This window comes from Girardinichthys multiradiatus, chromosome 15 (assembly GCF_021462225.1).
Source record: "Girardinichthys multiradiatus isolate DD_20200921_A chromosome 15, DD_fGirMul_XY1, whole genome shotgun sequence".
Classification (NCBI taxonomy): domain Eukaryota; kingdom Metazoa; phylum Chordata; class Actinopteri; order Cyprinodontiformes; family Goodeidae; genus Girardinichthys; species Girardinichthys multiradiatus.
Window position 1 is genome coordinate 20,405,319 of NC_061808.1, and position 10,697 is coordinate 20,416,015.

Genomic DNA, 10,697 nt, shown 5'->3' on the forward strand with positions numbered 1-10,697 from the left:
ACTCACTCGTCAGCAAAATCGTTAAAATCACCTAAAAAATAATTTTAACAAATCATCAGACCTGCTCCACATGATTTACATTCATACAAGCATAAAGGATGCAGTGCAAAAAATGTGCAGACAAATCGACACACTCACTGACCTGTACACACATCACATCTACATCACATATCAGTCACAAGGAGTTGGCTACAAGAAATCTTTAGAGTGATAAGAGCTATAATATAAAGATACAGCTTGGGAGAAAAACAGAAAGGCAGGCAGGGGGATGATGTACAACACTGAAGCATCTAAAGCATCATGGCAACATGCAGCTGTTTCTGTTTTGATTGTTGACAACTCTTAGAAGTAAAATATTGGATTTGTTGCACTCTGTGTAAAAGTGAAAAGTAGCCAAACCACAAATAGGCAATCTACTCCAAGTAGTCAAATAATTAGGTGTAGAATTATTAAAGACAGATGGATAAAAATCTATAATACACTTCACGTTTGTGTGGCAAAAAAAGAACATATATCTTCCAGGAACAGCATATTTTGAATGGAGTTACTGCATAAAACCATACAGTAAATATTTGAGTATATGTATCTAATTGGTAGTAGATTTGTACTGTATTTTTAATCAAATTATTGTTTCCATCTTTGCTACTTAAGATTGTGATAATAAAACTGTTAAGTACTGTAAAAAAGAACCATAGCAAGATTGTCTCAAAACAAGTCTTTTTTGGCAGACAAGCACAAACTCTGTATTATTTGGGCGCCTAATGCCGAACCAGACCTAAATTCTATGTCGTTTTATTTTTGTTGTTTTTTTAATGTGGCAATAAATCTAAAAATGTCACCAGAAACGAAAAGGATCTCAGAAATTTTCTGAATGTGTGACATAAAGAAGATTTTACAGAAAAAAAAGCTAACTGCAAAGAAAGTAAGCAGAATGTCATGATCCTCACCTGTTTGTGTTTCGTTAATTGCACCCACCTGTTTTCCATGTAGTTCTTTTCACCTCAGTGTATTTAAGTTCCTGTTTTCTGATCCCTTTATTGTCAGGTCATCTGTCATCCAGATTTCTGTGCTTCCTCTGTTGTACTGAGTATTCATTAAAATGTTTACATCAACTATGTGCCTGCCGATGTCCTGTTGCTGCTTTGGTCTTTTACAACCATACAACGTGACACAGACAAACAAGGTCAGGGGTTTGATAAACTCTGGCAGGGAGAGGACAGCTGGCTCCAAAGCAATTCTTGCAAATCCTCCCTTCCAAAACTAAACATGGCCTTAATAATGATCACTCAAGTCAGGGGACACCTATACAACTTATACTGTTGCATTTCTTTTGATCCACTTTTAGGCCTGAACTGGTCACGCTTTTTGATAGGTCAGGATATCACCAATCGGGTCAGCCATTAAAATATGTATGAGTCTGTTTTTTCACTTGCAAAAATGTGAACAAGTGAGAACTTCCTTTTACAAAGTCATACACCATATACAGGTTTTCATCTTGCAGTATGTTGAGGGTTACAGCCTCTTACACTTTGGGATACACTTTAGGTATCCGTTAGGAACTTTAAAACTTATGTCTGTTTGTGCAAATTACGTATTAAAAGGATGAAAAAAATTACTCTCACAGGAACTTGACTCTGTCTTAAAATGAAAAACTGTCCTCATCCATTTCTTCACTCTAGAACGGGACAAATAGTTCTGGGCCTTGAGGCGCCAGTGTACTGCCTGTTTTAGATGTTGCTTGGTTAAACACTCAAAATTTAGATTAATGTGCCACCAGCAGGCTCTTGCAGAACTTGGTGCCATGCCAAAGAGATAATAAAACTATCAGAGTCTGATGTGGTTGAGCAGAAACACGGCCAAAACTCTCCTCTTTGTTTGGAATTTGGCCTTATTCGCATTGCTCTGTAAAGGTAGGATGGATATACTTTATCAGGCTTCCTTGTACTGATGTCTAAGGAATGGTAGCAATCTGTTGAGTCAAAAATGAAATGGTCCTCAGATGCAAGCACAGGTAGTCACAGAGCCCAAACTGTGTAGGTGTCAGGAAGAGCTGGCACAACTTCAATGAACATTTGTGTTGTTGCTCAGCTGATTCGGTGAAATCATTGTCCTATTTAAAGACACTATGATGCAACATTGCTTCTATTTTATCAGCATAAACAACTAAAGGGAAACAGTGGTAACTTACTGGTGACATTGTTTTATGCAAATAAATACAATTCTTGCTCCAGTTTAATTGCAAAAATGTACAAGTTTACTTTGGTCGAAGAAATACTATTGATCACAAACCAGCTTTTTAAAATAATTTTTAAATAATCTTTAAACATTTTTTAAATATAGATTTTTAATAATCATATTTTGTGCATGTAATAAATTACAAAAGTAAAAATATTTGACATCAGAAAAGGTTAAAATTGTTGTTATATCTTGCTCTGATTGTAATTGCAAAATATACATTTAATAATATCCTGAAGAGCCAACATCTTAACTTTGTCTGTAATGTAGATCAAATATCCAAAATATTGCACTTATACAAACTATAACTAAGATGTACTGAATGGTCTATTTGCATTTCTGATCCTTGAAATAAACAGTCATTAACTTTTACTGGACTAATACTTTGTATTCCATTCATACTGGAGTCTTTTACTGCCTTTCGATGATGCCTTCGATCAGCGTAACACCACAGAAAGATGTATGCAACATTATCATGTGCATGATCTCTATTGCCAGAGGACCTGTGAGTGATGTCACTGAATTTGGCTATTCTTTAAAATAATTTGATATGGACTGCTTAAATCCTTAACTAAAGACAACATGTAATGATCCTCATCAAGTTCATTTTTAATAGAGCTCTTTATTAGCACAAACAAAGCTTTGTTTATGGTTTATTCATGGTCTTACAGTTTCACCAACTCAATAATGTATAGGCTACTGTTTCATTCTGCAGTGGAAAGGTAAAGATTATGTAGACTTCCTAGAAATCATCTTTGTATTGTGTTTAAAAGCAACTTTTGGGTTTAAACCCTAGAAGCAGTCAAGGTTTTACCCATTTATCTTTACAAAATAGTTCAAGCTCAAGACCGGTGTTCAGGGTGATGCAGAGTGTCGTTTCCCACTACACATAAATGTCGGTTTTATTGGAGAGGCATGACAATAAAATACAGTTTAAAGCAGACTTACTTTTGAACTTCAGGTCATAGGTACACCAACACACTTACACCTGAAGCAAATAACTGCCTTTTACACCCAGTCTACCCTGAGTGAATCACAGAAAGAAATGATTAAAAAGGTACCTAATAAATATTTAAACAAATACAAATCCCTATAACTATACAAATGAAATGTCAACCAAAATAATAAATCAAATTTAGCATAACGTTTGTTCTGACTTTTGCTGCCCACCCTGTTGAGGAGACAAACCAAGAAGCGGTGAGTGCTTGTCCCACTAAACATGTTTATTGTAAAACTGATAAGTTAAATCCTTAGAAATTTAAGGTAACATTTGTAACAGCATTCTATTTATACAGAAAGGATAACCAGACCTACTGCTTCTCGAGAATATCTCTCCAAATGTCTGAACACAGCTACAATAAAGAACTCAAATAACCCAACCATTTGGTCTGTAATTCAATTATACATCAGACAATACCAATAAATAAATTTCATGAAGTAATGGAACCCCTGGTATCCATTGCAACATGGTATTTTGCATCTAGGTCAAAAATTTAGTTGTGGTCCCATCTGAACAGAGCCCTTTCCCCTACATACTGTATTTGCTGTTTTCCCTACATGACTTGTGGGAAACAAGACTTGCTAAGGCAGGGGTCTTAACAATAGCTTCCTTCTTCCCACACTATCATAAAGACCAGATAGGTGGACTGCACTGTTAACTGCTGTATCATCCAATTAGCTAAAGTCCTCCAGACTTACCGTGGACTACTCCTCCAACAGGTCTTTTGATCAATGTCCCCCATAACCTGCTCGTTCCATTTTTGGTTAGTGGATGGAACAGTGCTCTGTGAGATGTTTTTTATACTTTAGATATTATTTTATAACCAACCCTTCTTTAATCTTCTCCACAACTTTCTCCGTGACTTGTCTACCATGTTTCTTGGTCTTCATGATGCAGTTTTTTCATTGGTGTTGCCCAGGAAACCTCTGAGGCCTTCACAGAACAGCAGGATTTATACAGAGAATACAAACACACTTGCACACAGGTGGACCCTACACTTATGAAGACAGTTTGCTGCACTTGATCTTATTTAGGTGCGTTGTAGTGAAGGGGGCTGAATACAAAAGCATTACTCTTTGAAATTTGAAAACCATGCATCTTCCTTTCACAATGATACATTACTTTGTGTTGGTCTATCACACAAGTTTCCAATAAATTACACAGTTTGTGGTTGTAATGTGAAAAGGCTGGAAAATGCCTTCAAGGTCTGCCCTCTCTCACATATAAATAAAAAAAACCTGTTTAAAATGTCAAGCACTAAATCCTCGAGATCTGAGTCTGTGGTTCGGATTTACAGCCACAGGATAATCCACTGATCTAAGTTATGGCAGATTGTAGAATGTGCTAAACTACATGCAAAACACATGCACACAGACTGGACATTAAATACTGAGTATATACAGAGATTTCAAGGGTGTGTCTCTGTGTTTAACCTAGACGTCACACTGGGTAAAAGGCAAGCGAATCAACACCAAACTGCAAGTGGCTGCACACAGTATGTATCTCTCACGTTTTGCACAGGGCTGATGAGGAGCATCAAATGTTCTTACCCAGCATGCGGACCTGTATGACATTCTGCTCCGACCATTTAAATGCGACACATCCACACCTCTGTGGCAAAGAGAAAGATGGAAGAAGGAAGAAAAAAATGAATGGCCCATATTAGTATTGGTTTAGCTAAAAATACACACCGCCTTCAGAGTAACCCTTATGCACAAATAAATTGTGCTAAAAGTCATGAGAGGAGCCGCAGAGCTTTCTCACACTCATGTGATGCATGGAAAGCAAGGACAGCTTGTCCCACAGGCTGTTTTATTTAGTCTGCTATTAGTTTACACCCAGGAGTTAGTCTGTAAAACTTCAATAATTGTACATGTTTAACAAACTGTTATCTATGGCATTCTTTATTTAGGACAAAATCCATAGTTTTAAGTCTGCAAATGATCCAATTACCAGTGTGTACAATCCAATGTTATGTTATAAATTACAAACTTTATTATTTTTATATAAAATATCTACTTTTGTCATAATCGCAGAGGGTATAACAACTGAGTAAGGAGCTGCACTTAGTGACCCTGGCATCTGTTGTTCCAGTATCAACACGTCTTTGTTTGGGCCACTGACACTGGAATAAGTGGGTCAAGCAACACAGTGCCACACACTGCCAATGATCTACACATTAATCACACGCTTCCACATGGCTCAGCCTCATGGACAGTGGGCTTTTTTTAGTCATTCACTATCAGAGGTGTGTTTGTATCAATTTCAGATCACAAGATTATCATGTTTTGTTTCTCTTTCTTTAGCAGAACGCAGAAAATGAAGAACAAGACCTTTTATATTCAGATCATACCACCATACTCGGTTTGCTACTAGACAATTTATTCATATACACAAAACAATCAACACTCTTAGAAGAAAACATTGTGAACCTAAGTGTTTTTAAATAATTGAATTCAGGTCCTGATCTAATCTAAAACTTCTGCACCTTTCGCAATGGTGACGCTGCTCTTTGTCTAAAAATGTGCAGAATCTATTTGTAACAGAGGTGTTTATTTATTTTTTTTTTTTTAAATGGGTTTGTTTGTCTTTTCTGAAATAAAGCTGATCGAATGAAAAACCAGTGTGTGCTTTTGCCCACTGTAGCCTGATTGAGATCAGGTTATTGTAACTCAAAGTTCTGTCTTGAAGTAGAGGAACATGTTCTGATATACAGTGCCTTATAAAAGTATTCATTCTCCTTCAACTTTTCCATATTATGTCACTCTACAATCACAAAATACAAACTTCGTTTCACAAATAAAAATCTGAAAAGGGTGTGGAGTTAATATATTGTGCCCCTTACGCAAATACCCTAAAATAAAATCCAGTTCAGAGAAGTTGGCTTTGGAATTCACCTAATTAGTAAATACAGCTAACTGGTATTTATTACATTTTAGTCTAAACACAGCTGCTCTGCGAAGGTTTGTTAAAGAACACGAGTGTGCAAAAGGCATCATGAAGATCAAGGAACACTCTGGCCAAGTCAGGGGGAAGGTTGTGGAGACGTTACAAAGAATCTCACAAGCTCTGAACATGTAAAGAGTTTGAGACAAAAGCAAACCTACCAAAACATGGCCGTCCACCTGAACTGACAAGGCCAGGCAAAGACAGGGTTTATGTGAGAAGCAGCCAAGTGGCCCATGGTAACTCTGGAGGAGCTGAACAGAGCCACAACTCAGGTGGGATAATCTGTTGATTGGATAAATATTAGTGACGCACTCCAAATATCTGACTTTTATGGAAGAGTGGCTAATAGAAAGCCGTTGTTAATAGAAACTCATAAAGAGATCGTATTTGCAGTTTGCCCCAAGCCATGGAGGAGACATAGCAAACATGTGGTAGACTGCTCTGGATAGATCAGACCAAAATGTGACTTTTTACATGCAAAATACTATTTATGGCTGAAAACTAACACTCCACACAACCCTGAGCACAATATCCACACTATGCAACATGGTGGTGGCAGCATCACATACTGGAAAGCTGATCACAGTTGATGAGAAGATGGGTGGAGCTAAATACAGAGCAGTCCTGGAGGAAAGCCTGTTAGAGACACCAAATATCTTGTGACTGACTGTAGCAGAGCTCATCTTCCAGAAACACAATGACAATTAAGATACAGCCAGTGGCAAGACTTAAAAACTGGTGTTTGCAGATGCTCTCCATCCAATCTGACTAAGCTGCAGCTGCTTTGCAAAGGAGGATTTCAGTCTGTAGATGTGTAAAGCTGCGAAAGAAACACTCCAAACGACTTGGGAAGTTGGTTCTACAAAATACTGACTCGGGGGGCCAGAATACACAGAAAACACATGACTATTTTTGAATTTAATGTTAATTTTAATGTTAATTGTATGTACAAACCATCCATAAATTTACTACAAAATTGAGCAGTACATTGTGTTTCGCTAGAACATAAAATCCTGATGAAATACACTGAAGTTTGTGGAAAATTTGGTAAAGCTTCAATTCACCATAGATCGGGTATAATAACAGCTAGTAATGGCTGTAACAGTTAAAATAACTGTGTGTGAGTACATGGAGGATAAAGGTGAGAGTGGACTGAGTGCACAGAGCTGTGGTATTTTAACCACATGAGGGCAGACATGCGCACATCGACATTTTGGCTGTAGGCTGATAAACTCACTGGCCTGATCAACACTCAACAAATCATTTGTTATCTGCTAGTGTTCAGTCTCAGCCCTCCTGAGGAAGACACTTAACCTTGAGCAGGAGGATTTATATGTGAGCTAGCACACACTGTTTACTGGCAGGCAGGAAACGGGCGGATGGAGGTAACCCAGCTGCAGTGACTGATCACTCATCCTCCCCACGTGGTTATGGCATGTTTACAGGACAACAGATTGGGTTTTTTTCCCCCTCTCTATTCCTGATGGAATATTATTCATCTCAACCTACCACCTGAACTCTATACCCCCTCCTTTGGGTGCTTATGTTTTACAAAACCCTGAAACGGCAGACGTGTGTCTTCAAAAATGGTATTGAGTGCATGTAGATCCCCATGTAACATTTCATGTTTATTTCCCTTGTAAAATGTGAGCATTTCACCTAATCTTTATGAGTCTAAATGTTCCCCTTTACAATACTGTGTCTTAACACTTAAAAAAAGAGGACCGATTATTTAATAGGTGAATATGTTTGATATAACTGAATCCTTTAATGTAAACATAGGCATAGTAAATTCTGTTACTTCTGTGTACTGCTGGTCAGCTGGCTAAAAATAAGCCACAACATGCTTAAAACTAAGACAAATTTGGTAGTTTGGAAATATTTTCAGTCACAAAAAGACAGTTTGAATCTACAAGCTGGCTGGTGAGCTCTTTTTATAAAAGCAGATTATGGTCAACATTTTTGTGTTAGATCTTTGGGATAACATAGTGGACAATGATATTTTACTCAAGAATATAACACCATGAGAATCTCAACTTAAAATGAAAGACAGCTGTGTAAATAACGAGTTATAATGAAAAACGCTTGCTAATAGGAACAAATTCCAGAATACATTTTTATACAAAATATATAGAAATTTCAGCTCAAGTACCTATTTATATGTTCAGGCTGTATTCTACAATGAAACTGTTTGATTTTTTTTTTAGCTTTCCACACATTTTCCTGTAAAGAAAAAAAAAAAAAAAAAAAGCATGTTTTTTAGCGAAAATTTAACAATCTCTGATATGTTTTCAATCAGAAAATTGAAAGAATTCCTACAAAAAGGGGGAGTTGTTTTCCTTGATTTATTTGAAATGCCACATGAACCTTAATTTATAGGATCAAAATCCTGTTTTCCTTTATGTACGCATGTCTATTTAGGCATTAGTTAATGTTTGTACCATGAACTGTCCTATAGGTAAACACAAAGAGCAAGTCCTTCTTGTTTTTATAAGGTGTCTGCGCCCTGTTTGCATGTTTTTTTTCTGCAGCGTGGACGCTGCAGGTAGACTGCTGTAAATCTGTCAATACACTGACGTGACACATTGCAATAATAATAAACAAGGCCTGCTGTACCCTGTTAAGAGAAGGAAGCAAATTATATAAAAGATGAACTTGGCATATACAACCTTACCATTAAAGGTCATTATGAATGTGCAGCATACCATTTTAATAATAAACAAGCTTATGAATATAATATTAAAACACTACTATAAGGACAAGGATATAACATACTGAGACCTTCATAGGTTTAAGTTTCCTCGTATCATTGTAGAGACTTCACAGGTCATTAAAGTCTAACAGTTATTGTCTGTGAGGTCTCAGGAGTACTTTCACATTAACACAACACTGTTCCCTATTTTAAGGAACAGCTGTAAAATTGGCAGTGTTACATACCTCGACCATTAAACAGGACATTTAACCATCCCGGCTGCTCGCAGAGAATAAGTGAAGGCGACGGAACCTGGCGGCGTGTTTTCATGTCAGGAGAAAAACAGGAGAGCTCAGCTCCGCATTCAGCAGGAGAGGTAACGGAGCCCCGGCTGACACCTGTTTATAAACCCGGCTGCTTCATGCTCCACTCGTGGGTGACCTTATTCGTCCTGTGTGGGAGCAACAGGAGGCTGTTTAAAGAAAAACCAGGCGGTGTTTTCCCCCGCAGCGCCTGTCCGCGTGTTCTGCGTGTGTATTTGATCATGAGCTGAACCGCAGAGAGCGGAGAGGGGAGGGGCTGGTTGTAGCATCGGGGGGCGGGACTTAAGATGGAGAGGACCAATCCGGGATTGGTAATATCCCAGCTTTCATTACGATTGGTTAGTTAGAAATGTTGGCAAACAACATGGTTTGTATTATGATTACTAGTCTGTTAAGATTTATTTAAGCTTTATTGCCTTCTTTGATTACAAATGCAATCAAAACACGTTTATTTGTGCACCACGAGGTAAAATTATATTAAAAACTAATAACTGAAGACAGTAAAAATGATCTGATGAAAATAATATTTTACCTTTGATGGGAAAGTTGCTATAACGTTTTCAGGAAATTAGTTCCAAAGCTGAGAAACAAAAAAATTAAATGCTGGTCTCCCTTATTTAGTTCTGGTTCCAGAAGAACTGAGTAAAAATGTCTTTGGTAACCTGAGGGGTCGACATGGTTCATACCTGACATATATGAACCATGTAACCACAAATGTGGTACTCAGATTCAAGACTGTTCAGTGTGTTACAGACCAATAATTCCAAAACAAAATCTCTCATTAGGACTGAACCCACATCAACACCTGTCTTGCTAGCTTGTTTTTGCAGGCCTTGTGGTTTTTAGGCTCTTTGATGTACTCTTTCACAACATAAGAAGTCTTTAAATAAATAAAAAAGTGGTCATTGAGCTGTTAGTTTTTCTTCCTTGAGCTTCCAACTGTATGGACACAAAGAGGGAAAATATTCAAGTATAAGTAAATTAGGTTAGGTGTAACAAAGTGGAATAACACAAGGAATACGTATTGAACAGTCTTACTTATAATTTTGAGCTTACATTTTAGACAAACAAATACTGGAGAGTTAATTAATTCATGTGGCGTCCATGGTGATCCTCTCTGTGGACTGATGCTCAGATTTTAATCTGGCTTCAGGATTGGAAGTACTAAAATAGAAGCCAAACTGACTTCCCTGAATGTTTTTAAAATGTCTAAACAATAAATCTTTCTCAGTTCTCAGTGAATGCTCTGACTTTTAATAAAGCGTATATTGTTGAGATACTTACAACACTAAGACACAATAAAATCACACACATATCATTAACTTAACCATATCCGGAGGCAACTGTATACCCTACTTTGGTTTCTTTTTATTTAAAGAGTGAATTGTGAAAGTGCCTGATGAGATCAAGGCCATGTGAATGTTTAAAAGTGATTCATGGTTGTCACAGGTGTATATTGATTATGTTGTGTTATGTATGTTTAAGTTAAAAGACATTA

The 10,697-nt window shown here is 37.2% G+C and overlaps 1 protein-coding gene across 2 annotated transcripts in view; it reads right to left on the reverse strand.

Moving 5' to 3' along the window:
• The window catches only part of LOC124882300 (cAMP-specific 3',5'-cyclic phosphodiesterase 7B-like), a 32,854-nt gene extending 23,435 nt beyond the window's left edge, over positions 1–9,419 (reverse strand). Inside the window, exons 1-2 of one of the 2 annotated variants that reach the window (XM_047388608.1) lie at positions 9,122–9,419; positions 4,786–4,846 (exon numbers count right to left, since the gene is read on the reverse strand). In XM_047388608.1, the coding sequence (XP_047244564.1) occupies positions 4,786–4,846; positions 9,122–9,142 (82 nt within the window). In that variant the 5' untranslated portion in view covers positions 9,143–9,419. The remainder of the gene's footprint in view (positions 1–4,785; positions 4,847–9,121) is intronic. The other variant, XM_047388607.1, reaches the window with a different exon arrangement.
• Between the last annotated feature and the right edge of the window lie 1,278 nt (positions 9,420–10,697).